The 27432-nt window shown below is 45.0% G+C and overlaps 1 protein-coding gene across 2 annotated transcripts in view; it reads right to left on the bottom strand.

The window, feature by feature from the left end:
• Positions 1-26582, bottom strand: part of Svop (SV2 related protein) — an 82376-nt gene extending 55794 nt beyond the window's left edge. The window contains exons 1-4 of one of the 2 annotated variants that reach the window (XM_003477944.5): positions 26195-26582; positions 7067-7227; positions 4243-4328; positions 3168-3266 (exon numbers count right to left, since the gene is read on the bottom strand). In XM_003477944.5, the coding sequence (XP_003477992.2) occupies positions 3168-3266; positions 4243-4328; positions 7067-7227; positions 26195-26229 (381 nt within the window). In that variant the 5' untranslated portion in view covers positions 26230-26582. Of the gene's footprint in view, positions 1-3167; positions 3267-4242; positions 4329-7066; positions 7228-25976; positions 26130-26194 lie in introns of those variants that run through there. The other variant, XM_063225800.1, reaches the window with a different exon arrangement.
• Between the last annotated feature and the right edge of the window lie 850 nt (positions 26583-27432).

Raw genomic sequence — 27432 nt, 5'->3', positions numbered from 1 at the left:
CTCTGGCTTTCAGTGGGGTGACAGATGTCACAGCCAGATCACAGTCACATCCATTTGGCATATTACATGCAAGTTTTTTTAAGCACTCAGGTACCATTAGTTTATTGAATTATAATGCAATTCCTACAGTTCCCCAAAACTTTTTTGTTGGGGGGGTCTTTTTTGAAACCAGGTTTCACTATGCAGTTCAGGGGTGGTCTTGGACTCACTTTGTAGTCCAGGCTGGCCTTGAGCTTAGGGTGATCCTTCTGCCTCAGCCTCCCCAGTGCTGGAATTACAGGCTTGAGCCAACATGCCCAGTGGGAAAAAACTTTTTTAAAAATATGAACAAAGCTTTTCATATTTATATCCATTAAGTGAGAGTGACAAAGAGATGTGGAATTGGTGCTGAACCCTGTTTCACTTGAGTATAAGTAATCATCCGAGAATGCATGAAATATTTGGAAAACATTCCATTCCTCTCATTCCCTATACACATTTACTTCTTGTTTAAGAGTTACTTGTCAAATTAATTCTACCTTGAGCTGATCTACTGTGTACCACTAAAAATTATAATGATAACGCAGTATAGGAGAAACACTGCAATCGTTAAAAGTGTCTCAGCTCAGAAAATTGGATATGATAATTTAATAATCATAGATTTGTCAAAGAGATTATGATAGGGTGATAAATGTGATATTTTCTAGCATAAGAAAACATTACCTGAAATTAAAATTATAGAGAGAAATGCAATGGAAATAGCATTTTCAGAAAAAAATAACACAAGGCAAAATTGAAAAAGTTTTCTGAAGAGTTTATTCATGGTACTTTTTTCCAGTACTGAGGATTGGACCCAGAGCCTTCACACTAAGCTACAACCCCAATCAGTTGTTTTGTTTTGTTTTTTTTTTTTTTTTGGTCTTTTTCTTTTTTTATCAGTACCAGGGATCGAACTCATGACCACACACTTGCAAGGCAGGCGCTTATGCCACTGAGCTAAATCCCCAGCCTCCCCCCAATCAGTTTTTAATTTTTATTTTGAGACAGGTCTTGCTAAATTGCTAGATTGCCCAGGCTGGGTTTAAATTGCTATTCTCCTGCCTCAGCTTCCCAGAGTGCTGGGATTATGGGGATGTATCATTAAGTCTAGCAGTTGATGACATTTTTAAACAAACTATGGTGGCACCAGGTAAGTATATCAATTCTACTGGGTGCAGTTTTACAAGTATGATTTTATTTCATTTTTAATATTTAAGTGCACCGGAAATGATATCATCTGCAATTTACTTTTTTAACTTTAAAAATTTTATTTATTGACTTTTTGATAGTGCTGGGAATCATACTCCAGGCCTCAAGCCTGCTAGTAAAGCATTCTACTACTGAGCCATGATCCCAGCCACCATCTACAAATTTTTTAAAATTCATGTCCATTTAGGAGAATGCCAGAGTCCTGGAAGTTGCACAGGTTTTTTTTTTTTTTTCTTTTCTTTTTTTAATCGGTATCAGGGATCGAACTCATGACTGCCTGCTTGCAAGGCAGCTGCTTATGCTGCTGAGCTAAATCCCCAGCCCCAAGCTGTACAGGTTTTGCTCAATTCCTTCCTAGATTACTTAGGACAAAAGTGTTTGAGGCTGACTGTCATGAGATAAAATGTGGCCTCTGTCATATGCATACCAAGGAGTTAAATATCCCTCGCCCTCTCTCCCCACAAAAATAACCCAGCAAACACATTTTTACCCAAAGGAAGAGATTCAGGCACTGCAGAGCACTGCTGACTGTATATCATAACAATTATGGTAATCTATTATTATTATTATTATTATTATTATTTTGGTACTGGAGGTTGGACCCAGTGCTAGGCAAGTGCTATATCCCTAGCCCCAGCTCCAGCCTTTCCTATGGTGACAATGATTAAAGTCCATCCTCGTTGGATAAACTCTTGCAGTGCTGTGCCAACTTCCTCACAGAAAACTTGTGGGATTCTGGATCTGCTGAGCCAAAAGTTCTGGACTTTATACCATAAATTACACAGAGCAGGGGCTGGAAACAGGGGCACAGGATCTGCCAGTTCTGGATTAAATTCGACCTTGTGTACAGGGCAGATCTGCCACCAAACCTCTCTAATCCTTAGTTTCCTTATCCACAGAAATGGGAATAATGATAGTAGGTCTTCCACTAGGTTGAGAGGGCTACAGATTTAGTGTATATAAAACCTTTGGCTTAGAGCCCAGTACATAATAACTGCTCAATAAATTGTGAGGGTCTTGTTTGTTACTTTTGCAGCGCTCAGTATCAAACCCAGGGTCTCGCACCTATTCTAGACCAGTTTCTGAAAACTGAGCTACATCCCCATCTCAAAATATGGTTGTAGTATGACAAGAGAGCAAAAAGTTCCTCTATTGCAAAAACACAGACCTAGCTGGGAGTGGTGGCACAGGCTTGTAATCCAAGCACTGAGAGAGGCTGAGGCAGGAGGACCAAGTTCCCACCAGGTAGAGCACCCCTGGGTTTGACCTCCAGTATCACAGAAACAAAGAGCCCTGCAGCTCCTCTGTAGGAGGTATTGGGGAGAGCCAGGATCAGGAGAAAAGAATACTCCCTCCATGTGCTAGGCTCTGGACATACTGATGTACCAAGTCATAGGGACTGGACGATTAAAGGGCAGAGTGTAGACTATACATATTTTGTGTCAAGTGTGGCTCAAACCCTTTGCACAGCTTTTGTGTAAATAGTAGCTTTTGGAACTATCATGATACTTCTCTCAGGCCAGGCCATGGTCCTGCCTTCCAAATGTTTGCTGGCGAACTCTCTCGATAGCAACTGAGCATTTAGCCTATCTCCCCTTTAGGAGCGTTGCTACCTGGCATTTATCTAACTCCTACCATACATCAGGCTGGATGAAGGAGGTTGGCATCTCCTCTCTGCAGCTGGGGAAAAGGGAAGCTTGGAAAGTTTGAGGGCTGTGCACAGCTGGATTCCAAGTTCTCAGCAGCTGAGAGGACCCTGCAGGCCCTGGGCAGCTGGAGCCCTGGGTGGGGCAGAGCTGGACTGAAGGAAGCTGAGGTCCTGGTGGTTCCAACCAGCCCTGGATTCTTGTCTGCTGAGCTCTTGGCTGCAGCAGGAGAGGCACATCCCTCAGGACACCCTACGGGACCTGAACTGTGCGTGAGTGGAAAGAGTCACCTACCGACGTCAGCAATGCCACCTGCCAGCTGGGGAGCTGCCACTCGCAGTGCAGCTGCGGAGCCAGGATGCTGAGGATCATCATCTCCATGGCATCGGCCATCTGCAGAGGAAAGGGGACACCATGAGGCTGGGCTACTGCCTGGTGCGGGAACGGATGGCCAAGCCCCTGACCCCAGAGAGCGTTCAGCAAACCCTTAACCACCGCCAGGGACCACCAAACACTTAAGCTGGGAGTGCACTAGTGGTTCAACTGCTTTTTACGAGAATCAACAAATGAATAGCTAGGGGGATTTGTGTTTCCCATATTTTAAAAAATTTGAGCCCTCCCCGAAGAAGAGGGAAAGCATCATATTTCAAAAGTATGAGCAAAACATTCTCATGGAGAGAATGAGAGACAATGATCTTTCCTCTCTGGTGCAATTAAAGACTAGTTCGTTCGTCTTTGTTTCATAGGTCATTTGTTCATGTAGAATTAATAATCAGTGTATTTAACAAGCATGACCTTTTCATACATTAAAACATACTAGGAAACCCCAGCATTTAAATATCTTTGATTTTACAGGACCAGCCAGACAGAAGAATAAGAAATGAGAGTTTACAAGCAGACCCAGGCTGCCATGGGAATGTGGTGTGCAATAAAGGCACTTTTCAAATTAGTGAGAGAACTGATAATGGTCCATTTGGACAAGTGTGTAATTGAATGGCTGTCTCACACCACTACTGGAAATCAATTTCAACCCCTTTAAGGGTCTAGTTGTGCTATTTGCCTCAGCTGTCTAAGAGATTTTAACAAGGGTTGTGAGCACCTTGCAGTAGAAGGCAACACTTAAACCATTTGTTTGTTTGTGACCAGGTCTTCCTGTGCAGTTCAGGCCACACCCATTTCTCTCCAAGCACAGACCTGGATCATCACCGCGCATCACCCCACATAAACTACTGACATTCAGGCGAAGATTCTACACGGAGAAAGACAGCTATGCCCCTCCTTGTAAATCACAGGAGCCCAGCTGAACAGCAGGGGTTAAGGGGGCTCTAGGAGGTGAATGTGAGGCCACTGTACCCCCATATATACTTGCCCAAGCCAAGCCAGTGAGAACAGACAGCTTCCACTGAAACTTCCCAAACCCGATGGCTTCCACCGCATCTTCCACCATGAAAGTATCTGAGGAGAAAGAGGGAGGCAAAGAGAGGATCAGTGTCCCTGGCATTTATCCCAGCATGGGGTGGGGGGTTCCTGAGGGGGTCCTCAGCCATTCTAACTAACTGCAGCGCGTGCTGCTTCTAGAACTTACCCTAGAGAAACCTCCCAGCAAGTGTGAAGCAGCACCTTGCTACTGTGACATTATTTGCAGCAGAGAAAACTGGTGCCATGGATTATATCTGGATGTAAACCATGCTCAGGAGCTCACATGAGGGGCTTTCAGAGATGATCGAGTCACAGGGGTGTGGCACTCATCAGAGGATTAGTGCACTGAGTTTATGGCTAAATGTAATGGTTTGAGGTGGAACCTAGGGGGAGCAAGTGAGCCAGTAGGGGCGTGGTTTGGAAGGCCTCTCTCCCTCCTTTTTTTTTTTTTTTTTTGGTACTGGGAATCGAACTCATGACCTTGCGCTTGCCAGGCAGGTGCTTATACCACTGAGCTAAATCCCCAGCCCCTCCTCCCTCCTCTTTTCACCTCTCCTTCCCTGGCACCATGATGCAATCTGCTGCCCCCTGCCATGTCCCTCTGCCATGCCCTGCTGCCTTGGAGCCAGCTGTCTCTGGACAGAAACCTCAACAAACTCAGAACCAAAAGAAACCTTTCCTCCTTCAAACTGTGTGTCAGATATTGTGCCTCAGTGATTTGGAGCGTGACTAAGACAAATGGAAAACATGTCAAGTATGTCATGTTGGGTCACTGTAAGGTGTGATCCAGCTGTTAAAAAGAATGCAGATATAGGAAGACACATACTGTTAATTAATTTTAACAAAATATGGCCAAAAATATAGTGTGGTTTATTCTTGGAAATGTATGCATTTATGTGTTTATATATGGATATGCATAGACTAAGGCTCTCAACTATAGTTTTATTTTTGTTGGGTAGGGGAGGGGAAGGATCGCATGACATTTTAGCTGTTTGCCTTTTAAAATTATTACTTCATTGTCAGGAAAAAATACATGCTTTCTAAATTTTTGTTTTGTGTCTTATTTTTGTGCATGTGAGGCAAGCGCTGTATCACTGAGCCAAATCCCCAGTCCAAATGCCTTTTTTTCAGAGCAGAATTCCATGTGCATTGAGAGAAAGATGCCCTATATATTGTTAAGTGGAAGATGCAAGTTGTGGAGAGGTGTGTACCAGAAGAGCAGTCTCTGTGATACAACTGGGTATCAGTGTGTGTGTGTGCATGTGTGTGTGTGTGTGTGTATGTCACACATGTGCACCCTGTACAGGTAGAAAGATGGAACGGGTGTCTTACAAACTGCTAACAGTGTCATTGTGAAATTAGCATTCACTTTTTTTTAGTACTGAACTCAAGACTGCGCACCTGCAAGGCAGGCGCCTACGCCGCTGAGCTGAATCCCCAGCCCCAGCACTCACTTTTTGACTTTGGGTATTTGTACAATGCCTGAATGCTTGCCCAAAAAACATGTTATTTTGTGCTCAGGAAAATAAAGTATAACTTATAAACTAACATTCTGATGAATACACAAAGACTAATGGTCATGGTGCGCGCTGGACTGCATCCTGGTGACATCTGAATCGAATCTGAGTGCAGGTACCAGAGTGTATCTGTGCGTGGTGTTAATTTCTTAGTTTTGACAAATGCTCCATGATTAGTTAAGATGTTTATCGTGGAGGAGGCTGAGTAAAGGGTATGTGGGAACCTTTGGTATTCTGCTATACTTTTTTCTCGATTTTGAGACAGGGTCTCTCTGTGTAGCTCAGGCTGGTCTTAATTCATTACGCAGCCCAGGCTGACCTCAAATTCATTGTTATCCCCCTGCCTCAGCCTCCCAAGTGCTGGGGTCGTGGGTATGCACCACTACACCCAGCCTTAGGCTGCTATACTTTGAATCTGAAATCTCTCCCAATGGCCTGCATGTTAAAGGCTTGGGAGGATGGGTAGCTCTGTTGGAAGGTATAGAATTTCTTAAACGCTGGAGTAAGTTAGGTTATTGGGGGCATTCCCTTGAAGAGAATACTGGGACCCAACCTTTTCTCTCTTTATTTCTCTTCCTAATTGGCAAGTGGTGAAAAGCTTTTCCTGCCATTTCTTTCCTGATGTGTTAACACTGGCCTAAAATGTGGGAGCCAATTGATCATAGACTAGAACTTCTGGAGCTGTGAGCAAAAAACAAACCTTTCCTTTTAAAAAGTTTATCGTCTCACTTATTGTGTTACAGTAACAAGAAGCTGCCTGACACAGCTTTTTGTACCTCTGAAATGATTCCAAAGTAAAAAGTTAATTAAACTATAAAAATACTAAAGGAGGATGGTGGGTAGCCTTTCTAAGAGCAGTCTCTGGGGTCTCATCAGTTCCCACCAGGAGCCATCATCTTTTTTGAAGTTCCAGCCAGGAACCTCTCATGGCCATCATAATTTTCTGCAAAGTGTGATCTACTGTTTATCACACTGGCACCGCACTGTAGTTTCCTCATCTGCAAAAGGGGAAAAATGATGCTTGTAGTTCCATTTGAAAGTGTTGCGGAGATTGAATAGGTAATCCTTGTAGCACGCCTTGTTGAAGCGAGCCGTGTGGCCCAGCCCACACTTCTAACCATATGCCTGGGCCCTCTGGGCTCTCCCAAATGGCCTTTCATCAGAGCATTCTGAGAGTGCTGCCTGGGGGAGGCAACCTTGGCACTCAGAGTTCCTGACCAGGGCTCAGCTCATCCCCCAGCTGTAGGGCTCTCTCACCATCAGTGGGATTGGCAAATTCTTTGGGCACAGCTGCTCCATCGTCCAGCTCAACAGCTTCTAGGCCCACTCGGACCCCTTCGATCTGGACCTCATGCTCTCCCGAAGCCGTGTCGTCCTCTGACCGTGCACTCTCACCTGTGCGACGGAATTTCACCACCCTAGAGAAAAGAGCAAATCTGATCAAGATGGCTAGAACCGCTCTTCGGTGGCCTTGCTGCACAGCTCTTGTATCCAAGACAGGCAAATGCATTTTTTATGGAGAATTGAATGACTGGGAACTGGCATTTCTGTTTAATTGGGCTGGGTGGAAACGAGCAACAGCTTCAAAAGTTACCCATTATGGCTGTCACATACAGCTGGACAGCCCAGGCACTGCACGGCTCTAGGAGGGTCCTATTCAAGTGGCACGCTATGTGAAGAGATGTCCTTGTTCTAGACCTGAATACCATGTAGAAGTGTAATCACACACCATTTAAGAGCAGGGACACATTCTGAGAAGCAGTTCCCTGGCTAAGCAAACATCATAGCATGGACCTACATGAACTAACCCAACTGCTAGGCCATACAATCTCATGGAACCCGTACCACACATCAGGTCCATCATTGTCCAAAATGTCATTATGCAGAGCGTGACTGTGTATTTGGTTCAGAGTTTAGACTCAATTATCTGTATGTAACGGAAATAACTTTAGGCCCACAAAATTTTGGTGGCACAGAATTTTTTAAAAATTTAAAGTGGGTACCAAAAAATTTATATCGGGAGACTTCAGACTTAAAAGTAAATAACAAGCAAACAAACAAACACCAAAAAACGAGTCTCCAATGTCTTCTTATAAAGTAGGGTATCTGGCCATCAGAGGCCCACAAGGTCTGAGCCTGGACCCGGTGGTGCCCCCTGTAGGTGGGATGTGCACACTGCAGGTGACCCGACCCATCAGTTCTGCAATCCCCACTGCATTTGCCTCCCATTCTTACATTTGCTCTGCGTCCCTCCAACCCCGGCACTTCGCTCCATGCGTCTTGCCACTGTCATCAACTCACCCCTTCAAACTCTGCTACTTCTTGTTACTCTAGGGACAGCTTTGTTTCACACCTAGAAATTTCATCTGGGACCCGGAGGCAGAGTCATCTGCCTCCTTCCAACTTTCTCATTCCCAAACAGAACCGTTCACTGCCTGCCAGGCTGGAGGTGACAGTCCTGATAGCCAGATGAGTTCTGGCCTCGCAGCCTCAGAAGGGGGAGCAACACCCTGACGCAGATGCCCATCTCCATCAGACTTTGAGAAGCGTCTTGGGGGTCGAGGGCGTGAGCGAGCGGCAGAGGGACTGTGTAAGTGGATGGAAACTTTAATCAATTCTTTTTAAAGTTAAAAAGGCAGGCGCAGCAGTACATGTGTCATCCGGCACTGTGGGAGGCTGAGGCAGGAGGATCACAGGTTCCAGGCCAGCCTGGGCAACTCAGTGACTTAGGGAGATCCTGTCTCAAAATAAAAAAGAAAGAAAGAAAGAAAGAAAGAAAGAAGAAGAAGAAGAAGAAGAAGAAGAAGAAGAAGAAGAAGAAGAAGAAGAAAAAAAAAGATCAGGGGATGTAGCTTAGTGAAAAGGCCCTGGTTTCAATCCTCAGTATGGGAGAGTGAGTTTTAAATACAAAATACTGCTATTAACTTTTGACTCATCTCCTGTATTGAATTCACCAAACAGTAGCTAGTGCTCTGGCACAGAAAGCGTTAATTTCAGAAGCATGGAAAATTTGCCTTTTGGGAACTTACAGAAAACACAGATGAGAAATCACAGTGACCTATACCTCAATCAAGGGCAAGGCTGGGTTTGAATAGGGGCCCAGTGTGGGGCCAGATGGCCAAGTTGGAAGCCTGGTACTAACAAATTTATCCATCTAGCAACGCTGCCTTCGAGCTGGTGCAGAGCTGAGGCTATGAACAGTCCTAGCTCATGTTTTCACGTTTGCTGTGGTCTCGGTCTGTGAAGTTGGTGTCATTATCACCAGGTATCAAACTCTACACCTCACGCTTGCCAGGCAGGCGCTTATGCCGCTGAGCTAAATCCCAGCCCCCATTTACTTATTTTTGAGATGGAGTCTTTTTATATTTTCCAGTCAAACTCCTGGTCTCAAGCAATCTTTCTGCCTCAGCTTTCTGAGTAGCTGGGATGACAGCGACATGCCACCATGGCTGACTTCTAATTTCTATCATAAAAATATTTTGTTTTGAAGTATTTCAACAATACAAAAGTATTGAGTCTGTCCAGCTTAGGGACTAAGAACGTCTTTGAGGTTAAGCCACATGAAACTGACAATATTCAGTCACGATTCAGCTGACACTGGCCTGTCTCCTTCCCATCTTTATAGGTACCGCTCTTTGTAGACCAGGGGGCTCTATGTGCCCCATTATTGGATTTACTCCTCATAATAACCCCGAGAGGTGAGGATTTATGATCATCCTCAATGGAAAAGATAAACACAGTCACACTGAGCCTCAGTAACCTCTTTTATACATTGGGAACAATAGTTTTATAGACTGAGTTATCTTGAAGCAGATCTAAAAAAATTTGGGGGGGGGGCTGGGGATTTAGCTCAGCGGCATAAGCGCCTGCCTTGCAAGCCTGTGGTTGTGAGTTCGATCTCTGGTACCGGTAAAAATACAAAAAAGAAAAAAAAAGACTGAAAAAAATTTTTGGCATTATAAAATATACACAGCATCTTCACCGTACAGGTCTGTAGCATTAAGGACATTCACACGGCTGTATACCCGTCCGTCTCCAGAACTCTCCCACTTTCCCAGTGGAACTCTGTCCCCGTTAAATACTAATTCCCCATTTCTCCCTCCCTCACAGTTCCTGGAAACCACCATTCTGTTTTCCATCTCCTAGCAACTGTGTATAAACAGGTCACGCAGTGCTCATCTTTTCCTGTCTGCCTTATTTCCCTCAGCACGATGCCTTCAAGGTTCATCCACGTGGTAACACGTCAGGATTATATTTTGTTCGCTGGAGATGGAACTTAGGGTCTCACACATGCCAGGCAAGTGGTGAACCACCGACTCACATGCCCAGAATTCCATTCTTCTTTCAAGGTTAATTCTCTACAGATATTCTAGACTTTGTCCATTCATCCATTGATGGAGGTTTGGGTTATTTTGGTCTTTGGGTTGCTGTGAACAATGCTGTAATGAACAGGACCGTGCAGAGACAGGTTTGCATCCCTGTTTTTCACTTCTTTTTGAGAGTAGACTTGTTGAATAAAATCAAACTTTTGAAGAATTGCCAGACTGTTTTCCACAGCATGGATATCACTTTGTATTCCCACCAACAATGGGATATTGTATCCCAGGATCTCCCCATGTCCCCAATACTTGAATTCCTCTCCCTTTGATAATATAGTCATTCTAGTGGGTGGGAAATGGTCTCTCATTCTTTTCCTAACGTTGAGCAATATTTCATGTGAGTTTTGGCCTTTGTACATCTTTTATGGAGAGATGTCCATTCAAGCTCTTAAACTGGGTTGGCTTTTGTGGTTGAGTTGTAGCTCTTTATGGATTTTGGACACTGAACTCTTATCAGATCATGACGGGCAAGTTCTTTCTCTCACTCAAAGGCTCATTTGTTGTTCTGTTGATTGTGATCTTCTGACGCACAGAAGCTTTTAACTTTGGTATAGTACATGATGATTACCATGACCATAAGGAGTTGGTACACGCACATTACACATCTAAATTCTTTTCTGTTTTGTCCTCTAAACCCTCCACTCCCTCTCTGCTCCATCCCCAACTTTTGATCCTTTCCCCATTTGCAAAAGCTTTATTCTTCCATCTCCCCCTCCTTCCATCTCTTATTCCCCATCACTTGAGAGAGTTCCTACTTTCTATTTATCTATCTTCCATTTTGCTTTCTCTCTCTCTCTCTCTTTCATCTTTTTAATAAATGATACTGGGAACACTAAAAGACCACATGCAGAAGAATGGGCTCAAATTAGTGGTCATTCTGCTTCAGCCTCCCACGCGGTGGGGTTACAGGGACATCTCACAGTGCCTGTATTACTTGTGGGTTTTTTTTCTCAGTGCTGGAGAATGAGCCCAGGGCCTCACATATACTAGGCAAGTGCTCTGCCACTGAGCTACATCTCACGTCCTGTTATCTGCACTTTTGTTGTCATCCAAAACAATCATTGTCAAATTCAACGTCATGAAGCTTTTCCCCATACACCGGTATCTTGGTTCATGAATTTAATTTGCTTTATGATTTGGGGGAAGATGGTTCCATTTGTGTTTGTGTGGGGAAGATGACTGTGGTTGTATTTGTCACTCGACGTGGATTTTGTGAATGAAGCAAAATTTTATTGGGCACTTTTGTTTGAAGCCAAATTGTGAACAGAAGCATTCGTGAATTAAGGCATTACTGTATTTTCTTCAGTGCTGAGGCTTGAACCCAGGGCTTTGGACACACTGGGCTAGCACTCTACCCCTGAGCTACATCTTCAGCCCTTCCTAGTGTTTTTTAAATTTAAGTCTTTGATGCATTTGGGGTTAACTTTTTTTAAAGGTAAGAGTCCAACTTCATTTTTCTGCATGTGGCTCTTATTTATCATTTATTAAAAAGACTCCCTTTTTTTTTTGTCTTTTTCATTTTTATTGTTACTGGGGATCGAACTCACGACTGCCTGCTTGCAAGGCAGGTGCTTATGCCGCTGAGCTAAATCCCCAGCCCCTAAGATTCCTTTCTTATTGAATGATCTTGCTCCCCTTGCTGAAAACCATCTGATTCAAGGGTTTTCTGCTGATGTATGTGATCTCCTGTTACCTTGACAACCAACCAAGGAAGGCGGTATGACTGTTACACAGTTTTGTGGAGGAGAAATCAAATGCCTTAAGTGGTTAAGGTGCTTGCCCTAGATCACGTGGTTTGGCGGAGCTGAGGATTAGTCTGGCTGTCTTTGGGATTAAAGCCATTGGTTCAAGCTCCTGACATCAAGTCCGTGCCTCTCCCAAGCATTCCTGTGTCTGGGAGAATAAACGTGAGGTCCAAGCTGAGCTGGCCTACGTGACCCGGCTTGCCAGGCATGGAAAATGGTGTGTTTGGAGCTGCAATCAACAGGCACAGCTTGATGGCAGCCTGGCTAATAGTGCTTTAGGATGCCACCTACTGCAGGGTTCTCCACCAAACAGAGCCTCAGAACCCCACAGAGCAGGTTACAACACAGCCAGCTGTACCCCGCCCCCAGAAGTTCTGGGCTGCAGATGGAAAATTTCTATTTCTAACAGTTCTCCTGTGCTGCTGACCTTGGCTGGTCTGGGAGCCGCTTTCCCATGCCAATCAGACAAGGGGCTCTGCTGCTCCCTTCCCCATCATGAACAGTCATGTCCGGGGACCCAGATCTGAGCCCCTTTCCAGTTGAATACCTGGAACCCAGCCTCCAACTTGAGAAGTCCAGGACACAAGACTCAACCAAATGTTCCTGCACTCTGGAACTGGGGCCTGCCTTGCAGTTGGAAAGCAGGTGCCACTTAGGAGCAAAATCTTGGAGATCAATCACCCTAGACCAGGACATATTCTTAGAAGGTGGGTCCAAGAGGATCTCTTACAAGCCATTTGCCTGCCAAGAGCAGCATTTGAACCAGGTATGGTGACATATGCCTGCCTGTAATACCAGAGCTCTGGGAAGCTGAGGCAGAAGGATTCCAAGTCCAAGTTCAGCAAGAACTTGTCTCAAAACGCACATACACACGCACAGACGCACACATGCGCGCGCGCGCACACACACACACACAAGTGGAAGAAGAGAAAGAGGAAGACGATGACAACATTGATGAAAAAGCCTCCAGAAGAATGTGTGCTGATCTAGAGCACCCTTGAGGGGATACTGATGGAAATTGTGGGGTACTTTACAGCTAAGAGTGTGCCCCTTCCTGTATTTATTTGTAGCATCCGCCAAGATCTGTGGGGTAAACTTTCCATGATGGCCAATTTCTTTTTTTTTTTTCTTTTTTTATGTTATGTGTATTTTGCCATCTGAAAACTAACATCCCCCAAAAAACCCAATTCTGACCACCGCCATGATCTTTGTTGAGCACCTGCCATGTACCAGGCCCATGGGTGGTGCTGGGATTTTAAGGTAAGCCAACAATTCAGACTCTATCCTGTAGGGCTCATTAAAAAGAATATAGTTACACAATGGTGCAGTCCTACTTGTTGGAAAGACTGAGGCAGGAGGATCAGAAGTTTAAAGCCACTCTCAAAATATGGACCCTAACCCCAAGAATTTCTTCCTTTAAATGTTGAATAATTCTCCATCGTATAGATAGACCACGTTTTGCTTATCCATCCACCTGCGATGGACACTCTGGCAATTATGACTCCATACACATCGAGATACAATTTCCTATTTGGATGAGCTGTGTAATTACTTCCCTCCTGACGATTATTTCTAGGGTGATCACAAGCAAAGCTGAAAACAGTATGCCAACCACAAAGAGGACGTGGCTGTGCAGCTGGGCGTGGGTACTCTGAAGTCCGGTGGCTTTGCCAAAGTCTGGCTTAGCTATTTCTGTGTCATTTCTCCATGCTTAAGAGTTCACGTCTTAGCCAGGCATGGTGGCACACACCATGGGAGGCTGAGGCAGGAGTACTGCTTGAGTTCAAGGTCAGCCTGCACTACAAAATGAGACTAAAACAAACAAAAAGCCCTCATCTATATAAAGCGGCTATAATCCATGTAAAATACTGAACTCTGGATATACGTGACCCATGACAAGCGCCTCTCAGTCCATATCGGCCACTGTTTATATCAAAAGCCATCGCCTGCTTGTCTCTCCCTGACAAGTTAGCCGCAGAACAGCTCTGTGTGGGAGCAGAATCTTGAGAGATACCACAAATGGGCTTCCAAAAAGAGCACAGAGGTTGCTATCAGTCAGAGAAGGACTAGGAGGCCACCATGTTCCTCGAGGAGGTGTGATGGAATATTAGAGGAGACAGCATGCCACAGATTCACTCCATCACATTGTCCTCAGAGCCCAGGGAGACCCTTGACCTTCCCTTCATCCATAAAGGAGGACTGGCGATGTCTGGAAATATCTACTTCCTTCCCCCCTACTGATCCTCTGGGTGTCCATCTTCTGTGACTACCACACTTGGGGAGACCATCTATTCACGCTGGTTATTTGAGAGTGGCTTCTTGAGGCAGAGAGCCCTGCTTGCGTAGATCTCTGTCTGGAGCCCAGTTCACAGCACCCTTTACTTGTTTGACCCTTGGAATATCACAGCCTCACCCCAGTTGTTAGGAGCTGTCCACTGTGCCCAATGTGTGTACAGCATTTCTCCCAGAGCACAAGACTTACACAGCTCTCCCCTCCCCACTCCGGGGGTACTGGGGATCGAATCCAGAGCCTTCACACTGAGCTACACGCTGGCTTTTAAATTTTGAAATAGGGTCTCACTAAGTTGCCCAGGCTGGACTTGAATTTGCAGTCCTCCAGCCTCAGCCGCCCAGAGTTAAAGCAGAAATAAAAAGAGCAGGGTGTGGGGTATACCTGTAATCTCAGTACTCTGGGAGGCTGAGGCAGGAGGATCACAGGTTAAAGCCCAACCTGAGAAATTTACCAAGACCTTGTCACACACACAAAAAAATTTTTTTAAAGGGTGGATATATAGCTCAATGGTAAAGCGCTTGCCTGTCATGTGCAAACCTGGTGTTCAAGCCCCAGCACTACCAAAACAAACCAAGGACAAGAAAAAAGAGCTCCTTGACATTAAATTACAGTCAGAAAGCCAGACTACATTTTGAATCAGTTGGGTTCCTAAAAGTATCTCTATCAACCACATGAGCAAGATTTCCTGATGAAGAAGAAAATGTAATATGAAAGAAAACAAAAATAGCAAAGACATATGTTAAATATATAAGAGCTCAAAACAGGCTGGCTCTTTTGTAATATACATATATATATCTCACTTATAATTTACAAAAATATATGTATATGTCACTTATAATTTACAAAAATAGCTGGGAACATTTACTTTACATAATTTTGCTATTTAAGGAAGGGAAAAACTAGAGGAAATAGCTTTCAACTTAAAGACCTTGTTGGCATTAGGGCCTGTGACTGGATTAGGGTCTTTAGATGACGAAGTTTTACTCTTTTCTTTTTTTTTTTTTTTTTTTTTTTGTCTTTTTGGTTTTTATCAGTACCAGGAATTGAACTCAAGATTGCCTGCTTGCAAGGCAGGTGCTTACGCCGATGAGCTAAATCCCCAGCCCCCAGTTTTACTTTTCTCATCTGAGCTTCTGAACTTCTATCCCTTGAGTTTGTGAATCTCTCGGGCTGAAAAGGAAGCACAAGCCCACAGTGCTGAGCGGGACGGCTCTCAGGGTCCCGCAGGAAGGCAGACAGTGTGGTGCGGAAGGGAAGAGCCCAGTTCCCTTTTGGGTTTGAATCTCCTTGCTTCCGCTGTTCGCTGTGTGACTTTAAGGTGGTTACTTCTGGAGCTGGCTGCTGGGTGTGATGGCACACGCCTGCGATCCTAGCTGCTCAGAAGGCTGAGGCAGGAAGATCACCAGGTCAAGGTCAATGTAGCAGGACCCTGTCTCAAACAATCACAAAAGGGCTTAGAGTGTAACTCAGTGATGGAGCACTTGGCAAGCGTGTGCAAAGCCTGAGGGTCCATTTCTAGCACTGAAAGAAGAGGGCGCATGTGTTCATTTCTACTTCACAGGGTTGCCATGGAGAGTGTCCCGAAGAGACTGGCACAATCATCCCATTGTGCTGGGTGCTGGCACAGAGAGCGGAACAAGGGACCCACCCACTCCATAAAGTAGATGCTCTGCTGGGGACAAGACTGGTACCCAGGTCTCCAAATGTGGCATTTCCCCTTTGCATACGGATGTCTCCTGTGCAGGAAGCAAAAATATCGAGGGGCGTGGTCAGAGAAGACTCCAGAGGAGGCCAGGTCAAGGGGTGAGGGTAGGCACACACAGGTGGGGCCAGGAGCAGAGGGCTGGGCCAGGTGACTTCTGGGGGTCCCAGCAAAGGATGCTTTGCTTCGTGCTGAGATAAGCGGAATCTCAGGCAGCAGCGAGAGGGAAGAGGCTGAGCACAGAAGAGGTTTGAGAAAGCCACGCAAGGGCCTTCTCCTGCAAGCAGAGGAACGGAGGCAAGGAAGCGCCTCACCATGCCGTTACCATTGGTACTGAGGTACGCAAGGCCAAGACAGCAGGGGGCAGCTGCCAGGGGAAGGGCATGCTCTGTTATCCTCACACACCCCACACTGTGGGTCCACACCATGAGGGGAAGCAGGGTCAGGGCGGTTGGGAGGACTGGTAAGAGCTTTTGTTGTGGTTTCCCTGGAAAGGCTCCATACAGGCAGAGTGAGCAGGCTCGGGGTAGGCTGGTTTGAGTGATTTCGGCAGGCTCTGAACCATGGGGCCATCCCGATGTCCTGATTGGTACCGGGTGCTGGGATGATTAGGGCAGGTATGTGGTCAAGGGCTCTGTGAGAACCTGAGGAGGAAAGTGACCGGAGGCCAAGGACATCTGGATCAGTTGGATGGCATTACAAGACATGCTGGCTGGGGAGCGGTTTGCTGTCTCTAAGGATCAGTGACCTCTGGAAAGGGCAGTGGGCCCCAGGCCAGCGAGGCCCTAAGACGTCAAAACATCAGAATATAGAAATCCAAAGGCATGGTTAATGCAGAGAGATGGCCAGAGAGAATGCAGGCAGACCAGGGAGGAGACTGCACAGGGGGCAGATGAGAGGGGAGCGGGGCTTGGACTAGGGGCCCGGGGTGGGGGCTAATGCTTGGGTTCAGGATTAGTCTACCACCCCCAATCTTCCAGTTAGCACAGAAAGACATTTTCCTGAGGAGCTTCATCTGCAGGGCTAACCAGCAATGCTCACAATCCATGTTTGGGGAACTCAGATACTGACAACCAAATCCCCTAAGTTGCCCCAGATACCTCGGGTATGTGGCACTGGGGCTTCTTCTGGTATCTGACTCCACTGCTGGATGGGGTTAGATACTGCATATTTGAAGCAGCAGAAACAGTCAAGTTCACAAACCTTTCGACATACTTGATCCTTTGGGGTACCCTGTGATCTGAAGGGAGGTGCTTGTTCAAGTTGGACTCCAAGAAAAGAACTTAAACTTGAGGGCATAAGGAAGAAAGAGGCATAATTCTATCTGATATAAGGCAGGAGGAAAATCTGCAGACAGAAAAGTCCAGGGGTAAGAAAAGCTGTTTAATTAAGGAGACAATGGACTCGCCTTTGTGACAACCTCTCTAGAGAGAAAGATGTCTCCGACTGGTGCAGGAGTAACCACATTTAATATTTATGCATCACTTTAGGTGCCAGGTCTAAGTCTGAGAGACAGAAACGCCTCATGTCATTTCTTCCTCAGTCCTGAAGGAAATGTTATCTTCAGTTTACAGATAAGTAAACTGAGGCTCAGAAAGGTCACCCCAGTTGGTCTAAGTCCTTCAGGGTTAGAGTCAGTATACTACTGATCAGCCGATGCTTTTCTGAGCAAATGTTACTAAGGAACGGATCAGAATGCTGATTCCTGGGCCGTACTCCAGACTTGATCCTTCTGCCTCTCTGCAGAGAGCATTTTAGTAAGATGCTGACAATGGGCACAGAAGGCTGAGAGTCATCACTTGAGGTCCTCATGACCTGAACTGGAGGGAGGGGATTTGAGAGGTCGGATATTTACTTGCATGTTCTGGCCATGCTCATCAATGTGCTTATTATTTGGATATCTGTATAAGAGGTAATAATGGCAAATAAATAATAGGTAACACTCATGGGGCCCTTAGTACATGCTGGTAGCTCTGCTGAGAACCTTGTGAGCATCAGTTCAAGGCAACTTTATGCCCAAGAGGTGGGTCCCCACTCCCAGCACCTTATAGGTGATGGGACCTTGGGAAGAAAAGCAACTTGACCAGTGGTACTGAGAGAGTTAATAGGAAAGCCAGGGTTCAAACACAGGTCTGATTGAGCAGAGCCTCATGGAAGGGCTGGACAACCATTCTGCTGAGAGAATGGGAGGGCTGTGCTCTGACTTTCCAGGTGATTTGTCTTAGTATATTTCTGTTTACTTACTCATTCAACAACCACACAGTGAAGATCTGCCCTGTGTTAAACTGATGGCTTGCCCTTGTAGAACTTAGTTTTTGCTGAAGGTATGCCACAGCATAGAAAATGCAAACACAGCTGGGGAATCAGGTACCAGAGATCCAACTGGACTAAAAATAGAGAAGGGAATCTGAGAAAGAGACCTCAAGATGCTCTGGACCTCAGGACTGAATAATCTGTTGTCTAAAGTAAAACACTTCAAGTGTTTGTCAACTAGGGCCAATTTAGCCCCCTGCAGGACACAGGCAGCATCTCCAGACAGTTTTGTCACCTCTGGGGCTGAGTGGGGGCTGGTGGGTGACACTGAGTGACCACAGGCAAGGGGTATCACCAATGATTCTACAACGGGCAAGGCAGGTCCCTCGTGACACTGTCCTCTGTAGTAACTTGTCAGTCACTTCGAAGTCAAGCAGCCCTCAGGTAAAGACTAACAGAGATGCTAAGGATAAAAACACCATGGCAATCCCTTTGACTTAGGATGGCAACAGGCTCCCCCATCTGGAGATTTTGCAACCACAGTCTTTCAGAGCTCAAAAGGACCTTAAAGGTGACTCCTAAATGTCTACGAGGAAGTTGAGCAAAGTATTAAAGATCACACAGTGATTCACATGCAAATATACATAATTCTTTTTCTTTCTCTTTCTGGTGCTGGGGATCAAACCCAGGGCCATATGTAGCCAACTACTCTCCCCCTGAGCTTTATCCTCAGCCCTAATCTGTGTATGGTTGGTTTTTGAGACACGGTGTTGCCATGTAGTTTAAACTGATCTTTAGCTCACTATATAACCCAGGGTGGTCTTGAACTAGCAGCACCCACCCCTGTCTCAGCCTCACGAGTGCTGGGATTACAGGCATGTGTCACTCGCCCAGCATCTTTTAGACAGCCCAGCGAAGACTCCATGGCTGTGGTTACAAAGCCACTGTCTAGTCGAGTGGGCCTTGGAACAACTCTTTCTGAGACCTAAGGTTACTCAAACCGTGGCCTCTTTGCAAGACTCTCTTTCTTTGGCTTCCAAACTGTTCCCTTTAAGTCACTGAAATCTATATTCCCTGACGTGAAGCCGGCCAGCAGGAAATACAAACGTGCTTGAAATGAAAGGGTGGGAGCAGCTCTGAGCTTCAAATTACAAAGGCTTTAGGGGACTACGTGTATGGATTTCCCCAGCTACTGCAATGACACCCTACTTTTGGAGAGAGTGACCGTCAATGGCATTTCTCCTTGTTGGCCAAAGATCTTTTTCTTTTGTTCCACTGAGTTTTAGGGTCAGGAGCCAGAAGTCTCATGGGTGCCTTTGCCATTTACTCTGGTCCTGTCTATGTAGAAGTCTCCTGAATTAAAGGAAACAGACCTGCTCTGGCTTCTCCTGTAGGACTCAAATACAAATCCTTTCCAGAGTTCATCTGGACCCAGAGAGTTTACCTGGGTTACAATTTCATGCACAACAGCCTTGTGACCGTCGGAGCATTGTTCACAACAGCAAAAACAGAATCAACCTATGTGCCCATCAGTGGGCGAATGGATAAGGTACCCAGGAAGATGCTATTCGGTCCCAAAAAAAGAAAGAAATCCTGTCATTTGTAACAACTCGGGTGAACTTGGAGAATACTGTTAAGTAGCATAAGCCGGTGCAAACAGACAAATACTACATAATCTCACTCATGTATAGAATCTGAGAAAGTTTAATACGCTGAAATAGAGTGTGGAATGGTGGGTACCAGGGGCATGGGGGTCCATGGGAGGAAGTGTTGGTCAAGTGGTGCAAAGTTTCAATTAGAGGAATAAGTTGGACAGATCTATTGCTCAACTTGGAGGCTATAATTAACAATAATGTACTTGCAAATTACTAAGAAAATGGATTTAAGTGTTCTCATCGCTCACCTCCACCCCCGCCCCCAGCTTGAAAGGTATTGCATATACTAATTGTCTTTTTTTTTTTTTTTTAGTACTGGGGATTTAACCTAGGGCTTTCCTATTGAATCACATTCCTAGCCCTTTTATTTTATTTTGACACGGAATCCTGCTAAGTTGCCCAGGCTGGGTTCAAGCTCACAATCTTCCTGCCTCATTCTCTCGAAGTGCTGGAATTACAGGCATGTGCCACCATGCCAATTTATATACTAATTACCTTGATTTACCCATTTGACAATACATACATGTTTTGAAACATATGGCATACAATAAATATGCATAATTTTTGCCAATTAAAATGTTTTTGAAGAAAAGCCACATAGGCAATGAAGCAAAGTACCATCCTTCCAACCTTCCTGAGTCAAAGGAGACGGGGAAACAGAAGAGCAAATGTGAAGCAAAGAAGCTACGTCTCATCTTTCCCGGTGGACCAAGACATTTGGTACCCAAATGTAATAATGGGGGACCCAACTGCCACGAAAAATAAAACGGACAATGAATGGATTTTTCTGCTAATTTACTCAAATGGTTTTCATAATCCTTTGACCTACATAGACTGGTCTATACTAGAATCCAATATGCAGCATCAGATGAAACCTACAGCAGTGTCCCTGACTCTTGAGATACACCAGGTCGCTAACCTTGGAAGCTCTAACTCTAATAAGGAAAGTTGGACAATGTAAAGATTGTGCAATATTCCACTGCATGATTATTCCACATTTTGTTTATCAATGTACCTACTGATGAATACAAGTCATCTCTATGTTTTAGCTATTGTAAATGTTACATGGAGAGGGGTGTACAAATACCTCTTTAAGACCCTACTTTTAATTCTTTTGGGTTACTGTGGATGCCTAAATCCCTTACATAAAATGGCATCACATTTGCATTGAAACCATGCATCCCCTCCCACATACTTTAAGTCATCTCTGAATCAGTTTTAACGCCTCGGATGATGTAAACACTATGTAAGTAGCTGTCACACTACATTGTTTAAGGGAAGAATGCTGAGAGAAAATATCTGCACATGTTCAGGGCAGATGCAAGTTTTGATTCATGATTGGTTGGATCCATGGATGTGGAAAAACAGATATAAAGGGCTGATTACGCACCCAGAAATGGAATTTCTGGATCATATGGAAATCTATTTTTAATTCTTTGAGGAACTGTCACACTGTTTTCCATAACACCCATACTGCCATCTACTCCCACCAACAGGGTACAAGAATTCCAGTGTTTGGGGGCTGCGGATATATAGCTCAACAGCACAAGTGCCTGCCTGGGAAGCACAAGGTCATGAGTTTGATCCCTGGTACCAAAGGAAAATGAGATAGACAGATAGATAGATAGAATTCCAATGTCTGTATATCTTTCCTAACACAAGTTATGTTCTGGTTTGGGGTGTGTGTGTGTGTGTGTGTGTGTGTGTGTGTGTGTATGAGAGAGAGAAAGACAGAGACCGAGATACAGAGATACAGAGACAGAGAGACAGAGACTGAGACACAGACAGACAGACAGCAGAGTCACAAAAAGAGAGAGAGAACTGGAGAGGACTGAAATTTTAAAGAAGACAATTAGGGTGAGTTCGGGGGAGAAGGCGGCATTTGACACTGACAAAGGTGAAGCCAATACCCTACAGAAGAGCCTTCTGGGTGGAGGGAATGACACCCTTTGAGGCTGGAGCCTACCTGGCAGGTTTGAGGAGCAGCCGGGAGACTGGAGTGGCCTGCAGAGGCATGAAAAGGGCAGAGAATGGAAGAGATGAAGCCCACGGGAGCCATATAAAGCTTCTGAGTGGAGAGCCTTGGCTGCTGCACTGGGATGGGATGTGGGGAAATAGCCAGAGTAAGAGACCAGCCTGGAGACCCCCGCAACCCATCCTGGTGAGAGAGGATGGGGGCTTGAGGCTGGGGTCACAGCAGAGGTGGACAGAAGGGCTTGGAGTCTTGGTTGAAGCTTAGAGGCAGGACCGACAAGATTTCCGAATGCCTTGAAAGTGACATACAGAAGGGAGAAAAGTCTGCACTGACTCCGAAATTTTCAGTTCAAATAAGATGGGTGGGGTGACTGTGATCTGCAATGGGAGAAGCCAAAAGAGGAGCAGAATGGGGGAGAGTTAGAGTTCAAGTGGGGGCCTGGCCTTCTCACCAAATCAGACACTTTCTTAGTGCTCTACAGAGGAGACTACAGCTTGCAGGTGCTTTAGGACCTGAGCAAGTTGAAAATGAGGGGAGCGGACCAGAGTGCAGGAACCCCAGCACCCTTCACTGAGCCTTTGCCTCGAGCCAGACCCTGCACTGAAAGTGTCCCAGTGATCAGCTCCTCAATGCTTAGAACAGCACAGCCTCACGGTGCCATGACACCTCCAGCTTTGTAGGTGAACATCCAGTCTCTGCGAGACAAAGCCACTGGCCCAAAGCCACCTCAGCGGCCAGACAGAACCAGAGTTTGAACCCAGCTCTGCCTAACTCAGAGGCCACCTTTTATCACTTTTTCCCTTCCCCATCTAGAACTAGTCTCCTTGTACTGTGTGAGTGCTTGATAGTTCTTCAGATAATCCCTTAATTACGTGTGTGGTGATGTGCTCAATGTGTACCTCTTCCACTAGATGAGTGATGTCCAATGGAATTTGGGAAATTATGGTCACTATGGAAGTCCTCTGGACATCCCACACAGCATGGCAGCCTATCGGGCATCTGAAGTGTGGTTGGTATGTGCTTTTTGTTTGTTTTTATGATATTGGGGATGGAACTTTTGCATGCTAGGCAAGTGCTGTTCCACTGAACTGCATCCCCAGACCAGCATTTGCAGTGTGGACATTTGAAATTACTCAAGTACCAATTTAAAATTTTTTTGCATACTTATAAAATATGCTATACCATATAAGTTATTTCATATATAAAGTAGATAATTTAAGTTTAAATCTAAATAACCACATATAGCTAGTGGTTTCCAGGTGGGACGATGGAGCTCCTACACTGTGAGCTCCTCAAAGGCAAGAACTATCCGATCTCATTCAGGTTAAGAATCCCTTGTGTAGTTGGCATCCAACTAAACCATCGACTCAGTGAATGAATCAGTCAATGTGTGTATCCCTCAGTGCTGTCTGGAAAACTTAGTTTCAAGAAATCATTCCATGGGTCAGGGATACAGCTCAGTGGTTGAGCATTTGCCTAACATATGTAAGGCCCTGGGTTCAATCTCTGGCCCTGGATCAAAAGAAATTACCCTAGAAGAGACCTAAAGAAAATGTTTACTTGTAGATGGGTGAGCAGCAGGTATAAGGCAAGGAGAGGGGTTGTGATTTCAGATGAGCCACCCAGAGCCACGTGAAGGTGCCTTCAAGGGCAAGCAAGGAATGAGTTCTTGGGCACCTCACATCCTTTCCTCCTTCCCCGACCCTGTAAACCACTTATAATCTATTAACTCCTGGCCTCCCACAGTACTGAGTCTGCTCCAAAGTCCACTCTTGCCAACCCTTTACAAGGCGCTCAGGGTTTTTCAAAACCATATTGTTCTCAGGAAATCTGCAATCTGTGCTTAATATATGGGATGGTGTGTGGTTTAAAAAAATCCCAGTCGTGCTTTGTAACCCACTCAGATTCATATGGCTGTTTCCCTAGTCTTTCAGCTTACTTTTTTTTTCTTTTTAATAAATTGAGGTCAATGCATTTCAGGGCTAATTTTCACCTCATTCAAATGCAGCTTGGGGCTTTCAAATAATAAGCTCCAGCAATAGCGTACCCACATACTTTGTTTTTCTAAATGATTTTTAAATGTAATACTATAATAACTTACATATGTTATTTCATTCCTGCCAAATATTTCACACATATTGTCTCATTTGTTCTTCACAATAACCAATCAAGTCCTATTATAAAACCATTTTTGTAGGGATGCTGGGCATTGCATATGCTTTGCCCCCGAACCACACTTTCACCAGCTGATACTAATTTCCTAGCTGAAACCCTGTGTCTCAGAAAGGTTAGCTTGTTTGCTTAAAGAAACACAGCTGTGAGGGTCAGGATTTGAACCCAAATATGTCTGACTCAGAGCGAATGTTCTCAAACAGTACACAGTTTAACCTCTCACTGATATTATACGTACTTAGTCTATAAAACCTCAGAAAGAAAAATTGAGAAACAACTCTGAGTATTAAGACTGGAGTTTTGGAAAAGGAAGACTCATGTTCCATTCTTGTGCCTCTCTCTGAGTTTTATTTACTATATTAATTTTATTTATATTATATTTATATTAAAATTAATTTTTTGTGGTCCTGGGGATTTAACTTAGAGCCTTCACAGTAGGCTACAACCCCAGCCTTTTTATCTTTTTAAATTTTGAAATGAGGTCTTGCTAAGTTGCAGTGTAGCTCAGGCTAGGTTTTTGATCCTCCTGCCTCGGCCTCCCAGAATGCTGGGATTACAGGCGTGTGCCACCATGCCTAGCTCTAAATTACTTTTTTTGCTAGGGGATTGAACCCAAGGTCTCACACCTGCTAACCAAGTACTTTCCCACTGAGCTACATCTGAAAGCTGAAAGCTAAATTAATTTTTAATTAATTATTTTTTTCTGCCCTACCACTGAGTTAGCCCCCTATTTTTATTCTTTTTCAATTAAGGAAAGAATTGTTATAATACAGCATGCCTGTATATTAGATTAAGTATACATAAATCTCTTACAAAATTCATATGCTCTGACATTGTTTGAAAATTTAGATCAGTAAAACTAAAGTTTCAATACATACAACATTCTTATTCTCAGTTCCAAATTTTATAATTCAATTTTTGAACTACTTTTATTTTAGAATAACGGTTTGGTTTTTGAACATATTTATTTCTGGAAAAAGTGGTATGTTTTCTTTGAGAGATTTGCACACATTCATTTACATTTTAATCTAGTCATACATCGGCCTCTGATTGTTATAATTAGGCATCCTTCAGCATTTGTGAAATAATACTGTATTCATAAATCATGCTATTTGTGGATCAATTAATAAAACCTTAAAAGTAAAATCTAAATTAAGTAAATTTTAAAATAAAATTAATTTCATACTGATTGAGAAGTGTTACAATCCCTTCTGTACTCAGAGCCTCAGAGATCTGTATCAGTCACACTAAAAGTCACTTGGGAGCATTCTTTAGGAGCTCACAGAACAAAACATACCATTTTTAAAGTCAAGAAAATACACACATGCTACACATTTTCGTTAATAAAGTATACTTTCCAACAAACCCAAATAAAATCTACTTTACCACCCAAATGGCTAGTGATTCTAAAAATTAAAGCAAAACCCATCAGAAACGCACTTTTAAAAATGTCCCCTCTTAGACTCCTGAAATTAACAAATCACCATCTGCTCATGACAGAAAAAAAATCTGTAAACCCCCTGCAAGGCCCCTGTTCATTCCATTGTATTCTCCCAGGATTTCTGAAGCAAATCTGGTATTCCTAAAAAATCCTTATCCTCAAAGGAGCATCGTTCCTGATGTTCCCAACAGCGAGTCACTCCAGGAGATGTTCGAAAACCCTTTCATTCAGAAGAAGGCAAGAGGTTTAGGCGGCGCACAAGCCTCTCTCACACACACTCCATAAACAACAGGACTTTGCCCGAGCTTCTCCTCTAGGAAGGAATCTCAGCTTTTTAGAAACCAGTTTGCAACATCGCATCATTCATTTCCAAAAGACCTTGCCGAAAAATGAGGATTTCACAGCACAAGGGAAGGGCTGGATAGGACCCAGCTCACCGCACAGACTTATTAATTCAGTCCACATTTCCAACCAGCAGCTAACGCTTCCTTCACACACAGCCCTCACAATTCCCTTTAGGATGGAGAGCAATTAAAAGGGAAAATATGATACCCGTGGCTCCCGGCGGGATCCCGACCGATCTGAGAAATGGAACTGAGTCAGAGCTGGAGCAGCTGGGTTGCCGGGGTTGGAAAATGGCTCATCTGCTCCAGGCCTGATTCCTTCCTTTGCAATTACAGTTCGCTTTGCACATGCAGAGATGCACCCCTGCAGCTTTGCGTTTCTTCAAAGAAAGCCTGTCTGCCTCTCTCTCGCCCCCATGTACTCACGGCAGCTGCCTGAGCTGGAATAAGTCCTCCTCCATGTCCGCGCTGCGCCAGGACGAGCCCTTCTCATGGCCTTACATGGTGGTGGTGGAGGACGAGGGTTCGCGGTTTCAGCACCGGGGCGCCGGACAGCTCCGCGCCCAGGCCTCCCTCGGCCGGCAGCCGTTCCGGGGAGGGAGCCGCGGGGAGCAGCCCACGAGACAAAGCCGCCGCCGCCGGGAGACCGCGGCGAGAGTGGGCGGAGGGCAGGAGGCGGGGGCCGAGGAGGTGCGCGGGCAGAGGGGGCGGGGAGGGCCGTCTGCGCAGAGCGGGCACCGCCGCGCTGCGTGGGGCTGGTGGTCCTCCTCGGTGCCCAGGAGGCATCAGCCTGTGAAATGCCCCTCTGCCAGAGGATGCCTGTCTCTGAGTGTTTATTTGTAGGGATTCCCTGATGTTATCAGTATAATATTCCGGAAGCCCGCGTTGCTATAACAAACAGAGTATGATTTTTAAATATAGATTTGGCATTAAAGCACTGTTTATTAAGCACCTACTGAGTGCCAGGCATTGCATTAGGTGATTGGACATATCGTCACCCTGGGACTGAAGGTCTAGTGACAGAAGTCTAGAAAAAGGTACGTTAAGCACGAGAAGGCCAAGGATAACTCATTCATTCATTCAGCATCATTATGCAGTGACTTCTAGAATCCTGACTCTGAGAAATCTAAAACATTCAAATAAGACAAAGTCCCGGCTTCCAGTCTTTCCTATGCTTCAAGGGTCCCCCTACACCCCTTCTACTACACTTTCTGTGCTCGATAAATATTGTTGAATGACTCTTGGTTCCATCCCAGACCAATTGAGCTCAACTTCCTGGAGGTGGGACCAGAGAGTTGTTTGTATTTTGTTTTGTTTTAAGCTTTCAACACCCCCAAGTGAAAACCTCTGGTCTAATGTGAATACATGAAGAGAAGAGAAATTATACAAGGGGAAGCTACAACAATGACCCATGACAGTGGCTGGCAGGAAGTGTGAGGATGATGCTTGGAGATTCTCATAGAAATAAAGGAAAGGAGATGCTTTTTTCTTTAGTGTTGATGAGGGTAGGGGTTGGGAGAGTGTCGGGGTCGCTCCCGGCCGGCAGGAAAGACACACGACAAAGTCTGGCGGTGTGCAACCTTGCCTTTATTTGTCTCCGCGTGGGCCCCGCGAGGCCTCCTCTCTGCCACCAGCCCTTTCTCGCCGGTGGACTTTCTCTATCT

The sequence above is a fragment of the Cavia porcellus genome, unplaced genomic scaffold (assembly GCF_034190915.1).
Source record: "Cavia porcellus strain 051 isolate PalLab524CR breed Dunkin Hartley unplaced genomic scaffold, mCavPor4.1 scaffold_16, whole genome shotgun sequence".
Taxonomy (NCBI): Eukaryota; Metazoa; Chordata; class Mammalia; order Rodentia; family Caviidae; genus Cavia; species Cavia porcellus.
This window is presented reverse-complemented; position numbering and strand designations above follow the sequence as displayed.